The sequence below is a fragment of the Tripterygium wilfordii genome, chromosome 9 (genome assembly GCF_013401445.1).
Source record: "Tripterygium wilfordii isolate XIE 37 chromosome 9, ASM1340144v1, whole genome shotgun sequence".
In the NCBI taxonomy this organism is placed as follows: Eukaryota; Viridiplantae; Streptophyta; class Magnoliopsida; order Celastrales; family Celastraceae; genus Tripterygium; species Tripterygium wilfordii.
This window is the reverse complement of record NC_052240.1, coordinates 6,466,469-6,485,731: the sequence shown is the minus strand read 5'-3', so window position 1 is coordinate 6,485,731 and position 19,263 is coordinate 6,466,469. Positions and strand designations below refer to the sequence as shown.

The following is a 19,263-nucleotide window of genomic DNA, read 5'->3' as shown; positions in this document are numbered from 1 at the left end:
ATCAACACACCAATGATGATTTGCAATTGCTCTTGGCATCTCCAAGAGACTTTGTACTCAAGTATGATCCAGGTAACTTCTGAGGTAGCCTGCGTAGGTTACTTCGAAACAGTGCAATCTTGCTCTTCTTCTTCCTCTTATGGATCAGTCAGAGAAATCAACAGAGCAGCACTCCAACAATAAACTCACACTCTCTCATAATGAATATGAATATGAATCACTCATCAAAACATCTAGGAGAGTGGAAAAACAAAACAAACAAACTAGACTCGAAGCACAAAATATTTCTCTCAAGGTTTTTCTCTCTCAAAGCTTCAATATCCTTCACTCCATGTTGATGTGCTTTATATAGATACCACGAACCACTTCTGATAATCTCATATGTTGATCATATAATTATCTTGAAGATAATTGCTGCACATGATTAAGATAAAAACCAACACATATATATCCAATTAATAGACATTAGTTCTTATCCAACAACTAACAAACAAGGAGTCCATATCAACTTCAACTAATCCACAAGGAGTCCATATCAATCTTCAGTACTTTGTTCCTATCACATCTCTTGTATTAGATAATATCCAGATCAATTTTATCTGAATAAAAACGTGTTCCAAATCAATATAGAGATAGAGTTCAAGCAAAAGAAAAACTATAGATTCAGATATGGTAACCTCTGAAGCTTACCAGAAGCTTACCTCAAGACTATTTCAAGTGAACAGTTTAACTTATCATATAAGTGTCATATCAGTGTAGGATTTTTAATCCCAACACTTTTCAATATTGACACTTTATTTCTCCCTTGCTAGATAGCTGTCCCTCTCATGCATAAGTAATCATTTCATTCATTCAATAAAACAGGGCAAAGCTTACCCATTCATTTAACTTGATCTTTTCCTTTTTAACTTCAATTTACACCACAACTATTACTTACGTATTCATATACATACATACATACATATATATAGACACACACACACACATCTATATATACATATATCCTATGCCTTCATGGCCCAATATGCACTTCTTAATTTAACATATACAACGCTTGATTAGTTTTGCTAATCATAATTCCAACCTACATTTTCTTACTCATTTGCATGGCACTAGTTAGAGAAATTTGCTACTTTCCTTAAAAATAAAATAAACGTGGACCACTATAATAACCCATATGAGTACAAAGTTCGTTAACATACTTGGTAAATTTTTCTCGGGTGTTACATAACCGTAAACAAATTTCATTTTCTATCATTTTTCTTCTAACAAACATTTAAAATTACCCTTTATCATTTATCACTATTTAAGTTATAATAGAAATATCTTTTATCACTATCCGATTCATAAATTGATAATTTTAAACTAAGAGACTGTAATAACAATAAACATATTTAGATTATTTAATCCATTTAGTATTTTAAAAATTAATTAAAATCCACATGTTTAAAATGTAAAAATTTAACAATGACTAGGATTTTAAGTTATTAATTGCACCTAAGACAATTACCATTTATCACTACTAAAATAACAATTTAGTAATTTTAAATTCTGAAAATTAGTTAAAACACTTCACATTTTTTCCTCCTAAACTTACAAGTTTTTTTTTAGATATTTAATTCTTATTATTTTAAAATATTTAATTCTCACTATGTTTTAGTGACACTATTTAAATTATAAATTTTTAATTTTTAATTAAGATGATTGTAAACTATAATAAGCGTAAAAATAATTAAATATTTTGATCTTTTAATATTTTAAAAATTAACTAAAGCACACATGTTTTAAATGTAAAAATATGATAATGATTAGGAGTCTTAGTCATGTGATAGATCTTGTTCAAAACGGTAGTAGAGAACAAGGAGATGTACGAATAAATTTTCATTTTTTTTTATTAATTGAATTACAAAATAAAGGTTCTAGCATCTTTTATAACCACTAACTACTCCAAATCTTACTCTAACTTAAAGGACGTAAACTTAATAGAAAACTATCTTAAAAGTTCTAATTAATAGGCAACAATTACTGGAAGCAAATACTAGCAATAATTGAAAATTAACTAATGAGTCCCAACCAAACGGGTCTCTTGTTGCGGACGTGAACAACTTCTCATTGGAATGAAGTGCCTCTTCTTTACGCATGTTGAAATGCATGGCTTCCAAGCCCATTCCTTCACATCTAACCTGATCACGCTTCTCATTCGTCTTTATTTTTCGAGCTCGATTATAAGCATTCTTAAGCCACCTTCCTAGGTCCTCATCATTCCCTCCCCCTTCAAGACTATCATTGTTCTCAAGGATGAAACTATGAAACTGCATCTTGAACATAATGAGGTTTTCCTAAGTGGCGTCCTCTTCGGCAAACTTTTCTCATTGAACTAATTTGAGTTGCCCAGTATCAAGAACATGTATCTCCATCGCTGGAAGAGAAGGATCTAAGAACTCTCCATCTCTATTTTTGTAGAAATATCTCTCTGGTGGGTCTTCTTCTCTTGCCTTCAAAATTCCAAGTTTCTCTTTCTAGATCTCAACATTTTTCTTGCAAATCTTGTAATTATTCTCGAAAGACTGTTGTTTTCTCTTTAAGGACTTGGACTTGGCCTTGGTCGTTGGGGATGAGCGAGATCGAGAGAGACTCTCATGGTTTTCCCTTCGCATGATTGTTATCTGATGGGGCCGAAATCACTACAGGAGAAAACTAAGTGAACGTCTAGGCCAGGATGATATCATTCAGAGATGAGTTCTCCTACTTTAGTGCTCTCTTGTTTGTGGTTCTCTTTTTTTTGATGGGTATATCGACAATTATAGGGTCGGTGTTTATCTCTTCTTTTCTCGATGAAGTGTCATCTCGAAAATCAAATGATGACCGAGAATCATTGGCATGCGAGTGACGAGTGGTTTTGTTGTAGGTACTCCTACGCCAATGTCGTCCCTTCCAACTTGCAGTGATCACCCCTTCCAAGTGAGCCAATCGTTGTTGAATGTCTCGAGTATTGGTTTGAAATACTAGGCATAAAGGCTTTAGGTGAGTCTCTAATTAATCGATTTGTTCCTCATAGGTTGCCATTCAAAGAAGTACGAGAGCACCAATGATAGATATTGTTCAAAACGATAGTAGAGAACAAGGAGTTGTGAGAATAAATTCTCGGTTTATTTGATTAATTGAATTACAACTAAATGTTCTAGCAGCTTTTATAGCCACCAACTACTCCAAATCCTACTCTAACTTAAAGTATGTAAACTTAATAGAAAACTACCTTAAAGAGTCCTAATTAATAGGCAACAACTATTGGAAGCAAATACTAGCAATAATTGAAAATTAACTAATGAGTCCCTAACCAAACGGGTCTCCTTTAACGGGTCTCCTTTGCAGATGTGGACAACTTCTCACTGGAATGAATTGTTGCCCTTTACGCATGTTGAAATGCATGGCTTCCAAACCCATTCCTTCACGTCTAACCTATCACGCTTCTCCTTAGTCTTCATTATTCGAACTCAATTATAAGCATTCTTAAGCTACTTTCCTAGGTCCTCATCATCATGTAAATGCACCTAAAAATAATTATCCTTTATCACTATCTAAACTATAATTTTTCAATTTTAAATTCTGAAAACTATTTAAAAAGTAATGTTACATACAACTAGATTTTTAAATGTTTAAATAGATTTTGATAACCAACATAAGACATTACTCTCCGATGATTTTCAAAAAGTAACATGTGTTTCTTGTGAGTTATCTTGTAATCCTACTATATGCATATATTTTTGTTACCTTTCCTGATATCTTGTTTTAGGTGTTAAAAAAATTATATACCCCTAACTCAACCCTATTTAGCAATATATGTGTTCATTATTCTATAATCAAGTATTTTCAGTGAAATTATATATTTTTTAATTAACTAAAAAAAGTGTCCTAGACTCCTATGATCATGAACCAAAATTTTCTATAGAAACTGGAGACAGTGAGGGAGTGAGAGGAGAGAGGGGGGCAATTAGAGAGAGGGGCCAGAGAGAGAGAGAGTGACACACGGCGGGAAACTGAGAATTCATCGAGGAGCACCTCCCTCCAAAATCAAAATCCCCTTTTTTTAAACCCTAATTCTCCGCAGTTGAAACATCCCCCTGCAATTTCGTGATTTTCAAGAGACGTACAGAGAAGAGCTTGCTGTCTCTTCTCTGAAGACCCCTAATACATGGCGTTTACACCACAAGACTCGAATCGCCAGAAATTGGGGTATGGACGAGGAGGGGTTGTGTTGTTGATGGAAGAACAGGATGAAACCAATAATATTGACGGACACACCACCAAAGACACTCCACTTCGGTATGTGTCTTTGGACCGCGTTTACTCGAACTTTCCCACCGTCAGGGCCAGCGGTGGTTCTACTAAGGAGGTCGAGGCTAGGAAGGTTGCCCCTGCCAAGTCTCCTGTTCGCTTTGTCTACTCCCGCCGCAGCCGTCGTGGTGGCCCTGCTGAGAGGCCTTCCTTGTTTGAATCGCTGCTTGCTCGACACTGCGAGTCAGTACCGAAAGCTAAAACTGTGGAGATCGAGACTGCAGATTGCGATGAGGTCACAAATTCAAAGAAAAAGAGGAAAATTGGGAACGGTGAGCTGTTGAAATTGGGGGTTGATATGAGTGTTCTATGTGGGCTTGATGGCCCCAGGTTAAGGGATTGCCGAAATCATAGTGTTAATAGTAATGTTAAGGTTGGGAATCAAAAACGAAAGAAGCGTGATGCTAATAAGGGTTTGCCTAGTTCTGCTACTTCTAAGAGATGGGTGAGGTAAGGTTTTCATAGTTCAATTTTTTCAGAACCAAAAGCTCAATTTGTTTTAAGCTGCATTTTTGATGATAGATGTTGTGGTGAATTTGGTTCTCTTGGGATTAATTGCAAATATTGTGTCTTGAATAGGTTGAGTTATGATGATGTGAATCCAAAATCCTTTATTGGGTTGCAATGCAAGGCAAGAATTTACGTAGCTTTTTCTAAATTTATACCTAACCTTATTTTCTTGGATAATTCACCTGCGTTGTTATGGTATATAATATTGTTTGACTGCAGGTTTTCTGGCCATTTGACGTTGAGTGGTATTCTGGTAATGTTAGTGCATACAACCCTGAAACTAACCACCACCAGGTATTATTTTTGATATTATAGTTGCTTGAATTCGTTGAGAGTTGGCTTGTTTACAGCATGTAAATGCGATTCAGGTTGAATACGAAGATGGAGATGCAGAAGATTTGATTCTTTCAAATGAGAAAGTGAAGTTTCATATCTCACCTGAGGAGATGGAACATTTGAATTTAACTTCTAATGTTAAAAGCTTGGACTGTGAGGAATATGATTATAATGAAATGGTTGCTTTGGCCGCCACTTTGGATGACTGCCAAGAGCTTGAGGCTGGGGATATAGTATGGGCAAAACTCACTGGTCAGTGCTAGATTCATATACTTATTTACCATTTTTTAAGTTTTTGGTTGATTTTTATAGCCGACCGGAAACAACTTTCCAGAAATGAAACAATCTTATAAGTCTTTTCTGAAGTTAGGTATGAATAATAGACATTAAGCTGATGTGAGAGAGCTGATTTCAAGCTACTTTTAAATCTAGTTACTGAGTAATAAAATTGTTATCAACCGATAAAAATATCCAAGCTACAGGGGCATTAAAAAAATATCCAAGCTAAAATCAAAAGACATGATTGATGGCTTTTATGAACACTTCTTGTTTGTTATATTTGGTTGGTTTTTGCATAGTTGTCCTTGTCTAGATATTGGTAATATAGGGAATGGTTGTAAAGGACCACTTTTGGCTGTGCTGATCCTGAATTCCTCAACTTTTCATGCACACTAATTTCATGCTTTTATCTTGACTTCACCCTGGTGAAACGCATGAAGAGGGACATTAGTATCTCGTACAAAACTTTAAATGCTTTATTTCCTTTCCTTCTTTAAGGGGAAACAGTTATTTTGTATTTTGCTGATAAGGCATTATTCTGATGACTTATAGTCTACTGGCGTCACCTGTCTGGGTCGAATGCAGTCACCAATTCACTGAAGGGAAAAAGTTATTTCAGCTGCTGTCTTCTGTCTCTTTTGTTTATTTTTATTTTCTAGGGTTTTCGCTCGTAATTGTTTTCTTTCTAGAACAGGTCATGCCATGTGGCCAGCAATTGTTGTGGATGAATTGCTCGTTGGTGGTCGTAAAGGCTTAAAGAATATTCCAGGGGGAAAATCAGTTCCAGTGCAGTTTTTTGGTACCCATGATTTTGCAAGGTTTGTTTTTTTTTTTTTTAATAACTCTGAAGCATGTTTGACATTGAAGTGGTGGACAAAAAAATAGTTAATATTTGGCAGACTATAATCTTCGGCTAGATGATATCATTGTTTTTTTTTTCCCCAAGAATTAAACCAAAACAGGTCATATCTTTTCTCAAAGGACTTCTTTCTTCTTTCCACCTGAAGTGCAAGAAACCTGGTTTTGCTCAGAGCTTAGAAGAAGCAAAAGTGTAAGTTTCTTCAATGGGGAAATCACTTTTTTTTTTCTTTGTTATCATCATACTGTTTATTCAATGGGCTTTATCTGGAATATTTGTTAATGTTCAATGCAAAATTTTTCCTCAAATTTTACCATAAGAGTTTCTCAGTATAAGGACCTTCATAACCACAAATCCTTTTCTCAACGGGAAGCTTGACCACAGAAATGGCATAAGCCAATCTACATTCCATCCATTTTCCACCATAAAGTCACACTCTTTCAGAGCCAACAGATCATCCGTGAGATTAATAGTAGCAAACTGTGCAAGAGGCCCAATATCTAACCTTCAAAAATTGGATTCTTTCGCCCGAGCCATTGTTGCCCATTGGGCAATAACGGAGCACCCTAAGGAATGCCACGCCAAGTAGAAGAACAGTTCTTCGCTTCCCACCTCGCTAAGCTCGGCGCCTTCGGTGCCTAGGTCTCCCCACCTGTTTATTAGGCTTAATACCCACAGAATGAGAACTAGGACTAGAGGAACTTGTGGATTAACAGGAGTAGTCACCATAGATTTAGCCACAGGAACAGCATTAGCCTTAGTGGCAGAACTAGCAGCAGACTTTGCCACAGCAGTATTGGGGGATCAACATCTAGAACATATATATAGAGATGCACTTCGAACCTGTCTTGATTCTTTAATCAGTAATTTAGAAAGAGACAGGCGAAATTCCCTTCTACTGGATGTTATCCTTCTGTACGATATGTATCTGCTACTCGAGGATGAAAATTGTCTGTGTTGACTTTCTTTCGTTTTCTTTTTTTTCTTCTCTCTCTCTCTCTCTATGCAGGTATCTTAGTGAACAAAAGCTTCCCAGAAGAATGCTGCAACTTGCAAATGGGGTTGATGCTAATAGATCTGAGAATGCAATTAGCAAAGATGAGAATAGCGATACTGACGACGATTGTGTGAGACTTCAAGGGGTTGACAGAACATCAACACTGTTTACTTCTCCATATATAATGGGGGATTTGCAAATAATAAGTCTTGGTAATTTATGTGATTTTAGATTGCCTCTGAGTTTCTATAAGATGCTATTCTATATAATATTATCTAAACATAAAGAAATGGCAGCTAATATTCCCCTCCCCCACCCCAAGTGTCAAAAAGAAAGAAACACGAGAAACAGAATATGAAAGGGGGATCCACAGAGTATCAATCTTCTAACTCAGTTAAGCTGTATGACGAGACATGATTGTAGTATATTTTCTATGTTGTGGTTGTTCTTTATTGGATCATAGATTACCATGACTAAAGAGTATTGGCAGATAGCAATATTAACAATGGGCATATAAAATTTCCTAACAGGCAAGATTGTCAAGGATTCGAAATATTTCCAGGATGATAAATTCATCTGGCCTGAAGGATATACTGCTTTGAGGAAGTTCACTTCAATATCAGGTGGTATAGGAGTTTTGTTTATTGCATGTTCTGCAAAACTTTCTTTCTAAATTTCTTTTCATAATTCGGATCTGTATAGCATGGCTTATTTCGTTTTCTTCTACTTTCAATTTTGGAGTGCTGCAGACCCAAGTGTTTGTACCTTATACAAGATGGAGGTGTTGAGACATGCTGACTCAAAAGTTAGGCCTTTATTTAGAGTGACACTGGACAAAGGAGAAGAGGTTAGTTGGGTGTTATGATGAAATGAGTCTATAAGTACAGATTCATGGTTTTTGGCTTTCTTTGTGCATTGTGTTGCTTGTGCATATTGTCATGTCTAAGTGGTTTTGTTTTTAGTATGTAAACCACATCCTCCCATACATGAAACAATTCAAATTAACTTTGACCTCAACTAAAAATATTTGACCTTATTTATAATCAAATAATCAATGTGCATATGTTCATTGCTTGGCAATATGATATCAGAAATCTTGTATTGTGGGCTAGTTGATTTAAGCTTTCCTGCTGTGCTCATATTATTGGATGTTTTAATTTGGGGTAGACTTTCAGTCCTTTAAACTTAGTTCCAAATTGTGAAATCAAAGAAACCTGTTGTCTTCATGGAAATCATCAATAATTATTTGAGTTCTTCTATTGCCTGATACGATTGACATTGAGGTGCTCTGTTTTTCCAGTGCAAGATATGATGACCATTAGGAATTTTATAGCTTTTGGATTCTTTGCATTTGTTGATGTGCTTTTATCCATCATAAAACTTGCGACTTTGTAAACAGTCTGGCAGCACTGAGAGATGTATCGAGACAGGCTAAGCCTGATACGATTGACATTGAGGAGCTCTGTTTTTCCAGTGCAAGATATGATGACCATTAGGAGTTTTTCTAGCTTTTAGATTCTTTGCATTCGTTGATGTGCTATTATCCATTATAAAACTTGCCACTTTGTACAGTCTGGCAGCACCAAGAGATGTATGAGACAGGCCAAAAAGTACATGTGGAAAAATGATGGTGATATTTGTAATGTGTATCTTGTTAGGTAGAAATGACAGCATAATATGTCATTATGGTTCAATGAGCACTTTCCACTGATCCCCCCTTCCCCCCTTTTTATGATGTAATGTGTATCTTGTTAGGTAGATTGATATTGCCTTTTGTACAATAATTAATATATATTGTAATTGTGTATTAGTTCCCTATAGTAACTGTCTTCGACATCACACCACTTGCATTTACGTTTCTACACATCCTCCTACTTGATGAATATAATACCTTTCCTGAAAAATACATCTTTTAATGTGTTTTGGCAGTTCAAAGGATCCACTCCGAGTTCTTGCTGGAATAAGATATACAAAAGAATAAGGAAAGTCCAAAACAGTACTGATGGTTTGAGTGCTGAAGGTGGAGTGAAAAAAAAGTATGCCTCTGGTTCATTCATGTTCGGTTTCTCTAATCCCAAAGTAAAGAAACTGATAGAGGTAATGTCTCTTAATTCCTTTTGCCAAGTGTTTCTTTCCAATTTTATTTGTGTACTACTAGGTTGAACATTCTATAGCAAAGTGGTATTATATTTTTTGGAAGTTAGAAATATTTTCTATTCAAAAGGCGCCAAGAGGACAATGACAATTTAAATTTTGTTTTGCTGCTTGACTAATTATGGGATGTTGCTTGGTGATCATGTATGGAATTTGACTTGGAATTGTTTCACTTGGAGTCATGGATGTCCATGCATGTTTGAGTTAGATATTTGTTTCCAAAATTGTGAATATGCTCTGCATTTAAGTGTTGCAGTGGAAAATCATGTCACAGCTTGTGTTGAAATAGAATTTTGTCAGGTCAGCATATTTTTTAGAAATTCTGCTTCATTTTCTTTTTGTAGCGGCTTCTGTGAGAGAACCCACTATAACATACTGTATTCAATTATAGAAGGAAACAAGAAATGCTGGGTTGAAGAGGGAAATCTTTATGCCATGAGTTTGTCCTATTTGATTTGCAAATCTGCATGTTGTTACCATCATGTGAACCTCATTTTCCACCTTCATCCTCCTCCATCTGTCCATCCAAAACATTGATCAATGTTGGGTTTTGTTTTTTCTTCTTTTCTTTTGGTTGATGTTCGATAGTTTTTTTATTTTTCAGTTATTACAAGGTTTAGGTATGTTTTGAATGTGTCTAATTCTGATCTTAAATGATTATGTGCTCTGGTTTTTTAGCCTGTAATAATGTTCGTGGTATTGCAGGGGTTGTTAAAATCCAGACCCTCTTCAAAATTATCTATGTGCAAGTCAACATCTGGAAGATATAGGGTGCTGCCTGCTGGTTATAGGCCTGTTCGTGTTCAATGGAAAGACCTTGACAAATGCAGTGTCTGTCACATGGATGAGGTTAAATCTGGGTTCCCTACCCTTGTAGATCACATTGTTGTTTTTATTCCCTTCTTTCTGCAAATTGATCTTTTAATTTCCACTGAAAAAAAACACTTTGACTTGTTTTAAAGAAAACTGAATGACTTCATAACTTTCAGAAGTTCTCAGTTCTACTGCTGGGTCGTTCATTGGGAACCATGCAGACCCACAGATAGAAGCCTGCCTTTTGGTCTTATTAATGTTCATGTGGTTTGATTCGTTGAATAATTTTTTGTGTTTAGGAGTACGAAAGCAATTTGTTCCTGCAGTGTGATAAGTGCAGAATAATGGTAAGGTCTTCCTTAGTTCCTCCTTATGTATCGTTTTTTGGCTTGTGCAGTACTAATGATGTTAAACACTTAAACTGCAACAGTTTTGAATTTTTACTAACATTGTGCTGTCAACTACTGGTTAAATAATTTGTTTATAACATTGTTGTTTGTGAAAATCCTTCACGTTCAACATTGCTTCAATACCTTTTCCTCCATTTTTGTTGTTGTTGTAAGAATCTTCTAGTAATTTTGGTAATTTAGAAGTAATATTTACTCAGGTCCATGCTAAATGCTATGGGGAGTTAGAGCCCGTTGACGATGTTTTATGGTTATGCAACTTATGCCGCCCTGGTGCTCCTGATTCCCTTCCTCCCTGCTGCCTCTGCCCCGTTATAGGTACTTGATGTTATGATTATGAATCTACTTTATCTGTTCATCATGTAATGTTTCACTGAATCTAAATGTTTGCTCCAGGAGGTGCTATGAAGCCTACAACGGATGGACGCTGGGCTCATTTGGCTTGTGCCATGTGGATACCTGGTATGTGGCTATGACTAACATACTTAGTTTGGTCTGTATGCCTAGGTGCTGACTAACCTTTATGCTTCAGAAACGTGTCTTTTGGATGTTAAAAAAATGGAACCCGTCGACGGTATTAGTAGAATCCACAAGGTACCTCTCTTTTCTCTCGAAGTACTATATGCATATACCTTTTGTTTGTTTGTTTGTTTCTTTTTTTACAATTTTGTGCCTGTGTTCCCTTTGGGGTCTATTTCTCTCTGTGTCTTTCCTGCTCTTCCCCGATGTAATTTTGGATTCCTTTTCATTGTGAACTAATGCTTAGTTGTTCATAAGAATGGGAAAATGGAGACAGAACTGGTATGAGGGAGGGTAAGGGAGAAAGAAATCTTCCAACCTGCTTTGTTTCCAGGAAGAGGAGGGAAACGGGTGATGGGATGGGGAAGCTGTAAAATTTTCTAAGCTTCTTCTCATTTTATTTCCCAATTAGTCCCACTTTTTGATGAATAATGTATGACGAAATCACAGAGGGAGCCATTTCCCTTCATATCGTACTATATGGGATGTCTGCCATATTTGCTGGTGATTGCAATAAGTTTTTCAAGGTCAAACAACCATAAGAGTAATTTTCCCTCTGTTTTTTTTCTCGACTTTCAAACAGGATCGTTGGAAGCTATTATGTAGCATATGTGGTGTATCTTATGGAGCGTGCATCCAAGTAAGATTCACAAGTACTTGATCTAATACTGTTGCGGTCTGCTTTCTCTTATGATTATTTTGTCATTATACATTTTCTATCCTTGTTATCATTTTGTATTTCTTAACTAGTTTGAATATAACTCACTGCCAAGGCCATGATGGCCTTTTGAACCTCTAAATGCAATACTAGAACTATTTTGGTGCAGTTGTCAAGTTTTTTTCTAGGACTAACACCTTGTTCAATTTTAGCGGTGGCTATTAGCTTGTGATTGGTCTGGCTATAAATTCAAAGAACCGAAGAAACATATTGAACTGGCTATCTGGGTCATTCCAATAGGTAGAAGAAATGCATATGATTCAGAAGTAAACCAATATCACAAAAGTCAAATTGGTGTTACTAACTGAATAAAATGTCTATCCAGCTTTCTAGGTTTTAAGCCTCATAATCTCACTTTGTTATGCAACATTAACTTTGTAGCACTTAAATTGGCTGTCATGGTCTCACTTGCCACCAGAAGTTACAAGTTGCCTTATCTTGTTTTTATATGCCATTAAGATACAATACAAGAGACGTTTTCACCTCAAGATTGATACAGCATTTATCCAGGCGATTGAAACTTGAGGTCTCGTTTATGCTTATACATGGAGGTTTACCCTATTAAAGGGTGACACTACCTATTGGCAGTAGGCCTCATGTTTTCTCAATGAAAAGCAGTTCTGAACATAAATGAAAATTTTGGCGACTGTTAATTCTTTTTGGTTTCTACATTTAGGTGTGGAACTAAGTCATGCTATCCAACAGTTACCATTTATTCTCAGTGAAGTGTGTCTAGAATCTTCCAGGCCACATGTTCCCAGATGCATGATGTTTGGAGTGAGTGTGAATGGTGGTGGATAGGAGCATATTGGCTTCCTTGGGTTATTAACCTTTGCATGAATGCATTTCGTGGCTAACTTTTCGTTTTCTTGTAACTTATTATTACGATTTAAGGACAAACCTTGGCATAGTAAAGTTGCTTCCTTGCAACCAGGTGCCACAGGTTCTAACCACAGAAACTGCCTCTCCGCAATCTGTTGGGGGTGGGGGGTTGTGGCTGTGTATGTTTGCTCTTTCCATATCTTGTCACCATTGTTAGAGTCTTATGCAGTGAGTCTTCTTTGCTTTATTTATCACTATGATATTGCTGTTCAAACTCAAATCATTTTAAAAGTGCATTTTGTAATTCAGTGTTCAAACAGTACTTGTCGAGTAGCGTATCATCCACTTTGTGCACGTGCTGCTGGTCTTTGCGTAGAGGTATGTACTATCTTCTTGTTATGTGCACTCATGATTTCTTTTATCAATTGCAGTATGAGATTTTTTTTGCTGGATGTTTTGTGGGTATGACTGACAGATAAGTTGACTGATTGGCTTCTTACGTATTTCATATTTCCTTTATGATTGCTTAGCTTGAGGATGAAGACAGACTCAATGTCCTTTCCATAGACGAGGATGATGACAACCAGTGCATTCGTTTGTATTCTTTCTGCAAGAAGCACAGGCAACCATCCAATGGTCGTCTACTTATTGATGAACGGTTTCGGGGAGTTTCTGTCCGATGCTCAGACTACTTACCACCAGTTAATCCGTCTGGCTGTGCTCGTGGTGGTATGTCAAGCAACAGTCTGTGTTTGTGTCATTTTCTTTTTAACAATCTGACTGCTTCTAAACCCCAGATTTTTTTTTGTCTCGCAACCCCTCTTTCTCGCGTTTTCTTCAGTTCCCTGGGTCTTTGGGTTTCTAGATTAAGAATTGGGTTTCTAGTTTAAGAAAGAAATGTTTTAACTGGTTGTAAGTTTGTAACCATTGGTTGCATATAGTTGTTGCATCTTTGTTTGCCATCCCCATTGGTGAAGCAGATACTGTCAAATTCTTGGTTTGCATTTTTCTATTTAGTTTATTAAATCCAACAAATAAAGTCCCTCTGATTTCCTTTTGGTATATAATATTCCCTTCTATCCTGGCAGAGCCTTACAATCAAAAAGGAAGAAGAGGTAGAAAAGAACCTGAAGCCCTTGCTGCTGCCTCCTTGAAACGCTTGTTCGTAGAGAATCAACCGTATTTGGTTGGGGGTCACTCTCAGCGAGGATCAACGGACAGCACAGTGCCTTCAAATGGAGCTGCCAGCTCTAACTTCTCGTCTGGCCTTTACAGGCTAATGGGACCTCAGCTTGATGCTCCTAAGAACATTTTATCCATGGTTGAGAAGTATAACTACATGAGGGAGACCTTCAGAAAGAGATTGGCATTTGGTAAGCATTTACTTCTAATTTAATTAGTGATCAGAGGTATTGGAAAGACATGCCATGTTACCTTTCCTTTCCCTTTTTTTTTCCGGATAGACGGAAAATCAAAGATCTCCTGTGTGCTTTGGATTTTTCAGTGGACCCACAATTTCTCAGCTTCTACTGAACGGAAATAGTAAGCTGAAATGCTGGAAGGTTGTGGGAGCTGCATTAGTTATAAGTTCATCCTTATCTATCTCAGTTTGTGCACATATTATGTTCCCTCCCCTGATCCTGGCTATGGCACTGAAGCCTTGGGCTTCAGTTTAATTTTAGGGTTTTTTCTCTGCTTTTCTATCACTTTCTATGTGGACTTAAAGCGCACACATGGATTGTGAAACAGTATCTTTCCTCCCTCCCCTCTCTAAAATTAATAACTTCATAAGATGTACAAACAGTCCATGTACAATCTTGCAGTAAAGAAATAAATCTTTGAAAATAAAAGATAGAGGAAGAGAAAATGCAAACAGATTCCTATTGTTTAACTGCCATTGGTGGCCTCCTACCCTTCCTAGTTATTAGACTTTCTTTTTCGTGTGTTCGAAAAAGTTTAAATTCTTGTTGATTCCCTGGACAATAGTATTCTCTTTTATTTATCCTAAGGATTTTTTTTGAACGGGTTTCTAGTCAGATTTTAGTCAAGTTTCTATACTATATGCTGATCGAACATTTGGGGTTATCATATGCTGTGACTTGATTATTGATATTTGTTAGTATTTTAAATTTTTTTTTATGGTTCTAGGGAAATCAGGAATTCATGGGTTTGGCATCTTTACCAAGCACCCACACAGGGCTGGAGACATGGTAAGCTGATTTTTCCTTAGTATAATGCAATTACTTCTGGAGGTATATTGTGCATTAAGCTAGCATTGAATTGCATCATCTGTAGGTAATCGAATACATTGGTGAAGTTGTTAGACCTTCTATTGCTGACAGGAGGGAACACTTCATATACAATTCATTGGTGGTATGTCCTCTTAAAATTTTCTTCATGTGTTCTTTTAAGAATTGTAGTATGAAGTAAAATAATTTCTGTAGGACCTGAAATGACCATTCTTGAATGTACAAGCTTTACTACACTGGAGACAAATGACCCTTAAATTTGATTTGATATCATGAAAATTTGGAATAATTTCAATCTATGGCATAATTGTTTGGTTTACATATGGTTACTCTACATTTTCAGCTCCTGATATGATTGTGCATTCACAATTGAGGTAGGTGTGCTGATTGAATCATCAATAAATTGAAAAAACCAAATGAGTTTCTGCTTTCTTGTATGGAACATAAACTGCTTATATATGTGATGCTGTATTCCTGTGCTCACAGTATACATTATTAATATATTTAGGACTTCAAAATTGTTGCCTCATTCGTCACTATTTTTTTGCATTTCTTTTCCTTCTATCTTTTCTACGTAGTTTACAATTTTTGGTTGGACTGACGTTGACATGAATATTATTACATATCTATCTAAACAAATTTGTTGTGTCTAAGTTTTTAGTCTTACTAATACATAATTAAAATGCACCAATGATTGTAGTAATTACCATTGTGAGTTGGTCTAATCATTGGCTCGGTTTCTTTCCTTTCTTTCAATGGTGGTTTTATTTCCATTTCTTTCTGTATACGCATCCAGCTAGTTGGTAGTTTTATGAGCTACACCAGGAAACTTGTTGGATATATTGAGGACGTAAAAATCTCTATTTGATGCAATTTGGTAGTTTTACTAAATCATTTTATTGGGGTTGTGGAAAATATATGTTGAGAACATTACCGGATAACTGGTTCAGAGGATGGTAACTTTTATCTATGCAGGGTGCAGGCACCTACATGTTTCGAATTGATAACGAACGAGTCATTGACGCCACAAGGGCAGGAAGCATTGCGCATCTGATCAACCACTCGTGTGAAGTGTGTAACTTTTGCTTCTGTTTCTTGGTTTCTTGCTGATCATTTGTAATCTCTACCTTTTATGTACGTGTTTGAGCTCTGGTCAGATAATACATTCACCAGTCATTGCAGTAGTGCCAAGCGTTTCTTCTGCACTTTTGTTTCCGTGTCTAAAATGTGAACGTTTTGACTTTTGAACCTGCTTTTGTTTTCTAAAAATTAATTTTGTTTGAATATTATGATTTATGAATACTTAGAATAAAATGTTTCGCCTATTAAAGGTTATGGGACATGTGCATCCACTTGTGCTTTTATGTATCTTAATTGCTGGATAATTATTTGCAAATGTGAAATATTCTCGTTTCTTTCATTTATTTTTGTGCAGCCAAATTGCTATTCGCGAGTTATAACTGTTAATGGGGATGAGCACATCATCATATTTGCCAAGAGAGACATAAAATGTGGGGAAGAACTCACCTATGACTACAGGTTCTTCTCAATCCTTCATGTACATAAAGAATTCTGATTATTTGCAATGCTTATTTTTGTCATTTTTTTTTCAGATTTTTCTCTATTGATGAACAATTAGCATGTTATTGTGGCTTCCCAAGATGTCGGGGGGTAGTTAATGATGTTGAAGCAAAGGAGCGAGAGACAAAGATTTATGCTCCTCGCAGAGAATTGATTTACTTGAGAGGGGAATGATAAGGGTATGTGAGATAGAGATTCTTATTCCTGTCTTCTTTCTCTTCCTTTTAGCTTGATTCAAATTGTGCGCATGATTCAAGGAGTTGAATTCTAATAATGTCTTGAGCAATTACAGTTGGCATCAGGTAGTTTGCACATCATATAGGTTCTGAATATTCGCAAGCCAATAATCTATGCACTGTAAGGATAGAACTATTAAGAGACTAAAGCACTTCCTCCGAAAAAAAAGAGAATAAAGCACTTGCAATTGTGGAATGCAGGTGTCAGGAGGCAGTGGGTGACAGCTCGGCGATTTCAACTTTGAAATGCTTTTACTTTCTGGTTGAGTGGACAAAGAGAAGAGATTCATATGATGTGGGATAATTTACATCAAAGAAGTTCTGGGCTTTAAGCAATACCTCAGTGCAGTGAAAACTGTAGGCATTTCAAAACTTGAAGAAATGGTGATATTTGGTCCATGTAAAATATTGGGTATAGGCTAGTGCTAGTCAATATATTGAGAACATCCTATGACGAGGATATTCTTTTTTGCTATTCATATTGGGAGAACATTAGACGACATATTGTTAAGGTGTTATCTTAGTTATATTTGGATTTTTGTGGATACTTTGAATGCTATTCACCACCTTGATTCGTAAAATGGTGAGAGGAAATATTATAAAGGGTTATTTTTTCTGTTGGTCTTGTAGAGTGTATATATAAGTTAATTTTGGTGTTGGCTTCTAAACGGTCTGATTAACCTATCTTGCAAATTGACGACCCAGTGTCTGCCTGTGCACATATGGCATAGAGCCATCATCCAGTGTCAGTATGGGAATTTAGAGTCTCATGATCCGGTCGTCCTCTCCTCAACTCCCTAGCACCACTCAAATCCCTCACATCCCCAGCAAGGCCTAATACACCCAATTCTTGGACCATCCACAGATGAATTTAAGATCCTTCAGTTTGGTTGGCCTCATGATTTTGCCTACGAACAGCCTCGTGCAAAGCTAATGCCAAAGCCTATAGATGTTTGACATATAGCTATTCTCCAATTCTCGATGCGGGATTCTATAGATGTTTAACACCCCGCCATACCCTATCGACACGACATGGGAATGGGTGTCGGGATAATGTCTTAAAAACATAACTTTTATAATGATAAATTTTGAGATACATAGATAAACATTTATCGTTGCATTGTGTTTAAATATTTTGTTATATGCATTTCATTTATATGATTATTCTATTCATGTCTGAGGATGCTAGATATAAGAATCTTAGATACTCAATACACGTTGAGTGTGAGTTTGAATAGACACAAGATTTGATATTTTATTCGAAACAAGTAAAGTTAGCCAGATTAACAAAGCAAAACACTTTGCTGATATAGGTTGTAGTGCGCGCACATCTCCTATTGGGGAGTGGCTTGCCTTGATTACTTTAGAGGATTCTCAGATTGATGCATCACACAAACATTGATGGACTTACATAGGAATGAACAAGCAGAATGTATTATAAAAGAGTTGTTCATCCTATAGTTGTGAGAATATGATATCTCTTAAGCTTGAGCATGTCAATACTCTTACTCTTGCACTCATAGTGTGTGTGTTTTGATTCATCAGTGAGTGAGATGCTCGATGAATTCATGCCAATGGGCTGTGAGAGCACATTTGCAATATAATCATTCATATACTTTTGGTCACGGAAGTGTAAGCACACACATGAGAGGTTCAAATTAATTTACCCTGAAATTGTACACAATGATCCTTATGGATCAAGCATTAGTATTTAAATTGATCAACGTGCCAATTTAATACGCGTAGTGGATAGATATAAGGGAACCAATAGGTCGGGGGAAATATGGATTTTGGAGTGTTTGTAGTACACAATCACTCACTCCAACTTACCAGGTGTGGCATGGAGGATGTATTCGTACAATTTCGTACAATCTCACAAGTTAAGGACATGCTACTAAATGAAAACCTTGATGTAAGTATCTTGCAAGTTTGAGAATGCATCCATAGTTCAGGTGATGACATACGAACAATGGATCAAAATATTATTTTTAGTCATAGGGTTTGATAGTAAAGATTAATATTTTAGGAGCCTCGATATTTATGTCATGCGGAGTTGCCTTGGTTATTCCATTTTAATATATTGTCCTATTAATGAAGATCGACAAGAATATCTAAAGTCGTGTTGGCTATTAAAAATCTCAATGATAGATTATGTATTACAAATAGACTTAATTTTATGGGTATTGGTATACCAATAGAAGCCAAGAATAAAATTAATTTTGTAAGGATATAAATATTCCATGTACCTAATGTTTATTTTAAAAAAAATAGGTTTTTTCATTTTTTTAATTTAGATTGTAAATTAATTTTTATGAAATTAAAATTTAGAAATGCAGTGTGGAGTCAGTCAGGGTGCATGTAGGTCCGAGAGAGTGTATGCAAACCCAAAAAGGTTTGGGCTCCCCTAGGTGCGGCCAAGAGGCCTTGTGTTGCCTAAAGCAACATGCG

At 36.2% G+C, this 19,263-nt stretch overlaps 1 protein-coding gene across 2 annotated transcripts; it reads left to right on the top strand.

Moving 5' to 3' along the window:
• Positions 1-4,000: 4,000 nt before the first annotated feature.
• LOC120006103 (histone-lysine N-methyltransferase ATX2-like) lies at positions 4,001-17,431 on the top strand. 2 transcript variants are annotated; one of them, XM_038855992.1, is made up of 25 exons: positions 4,001-4,785; positions 4,915-4,966; positions 5,065-5,139; positions 5,214-5,433; positions 6,155-6,278; positions 6,407-6,511; positions 7,329-7,528; positions 7,847-7,939; positions 8,066-8,163; positions 9,246-9,413; positions 10,176-10,319; positions 10,583-10,630; positions 10,891-11,008; positions 11,087-11,152; positions 11,223-11,284; positions 11,793-11,849; positions 13,059-13,127; positions 13,280-13,478; positions 13,838-14,122; positions 14,898-14,959; positions 15,045-15,122; positions 15,974-16,069; positions 16,434-16,537; positions 16,612-16,758; positions 17,017-17,431. In XM_038855992.1, exons 1-24 carry the CDS (start codon positions 4,193-4,195, stop codon positions 16,751-16,753), a joined length of 3,258 nt encoding a protein of 1,085 aa, XP_038711920.1. In that variant the 5' UTR covers positions 4,001-4,192; the 3' UTR covers positions 16,754-16,758; positions 17,017-17,431. The 2 variants fall into 2 exon arrangements, with proteins under 2 accessions (XP_038711920.1, XP_038711921.1); XM_038855993.1 differs by lacking the exon at positions 17,017-17,431 and adding an exon at positions 16,872-16,994.
• Positions 17,432-19,263: the final 1,832 nt, after the last annotated feature.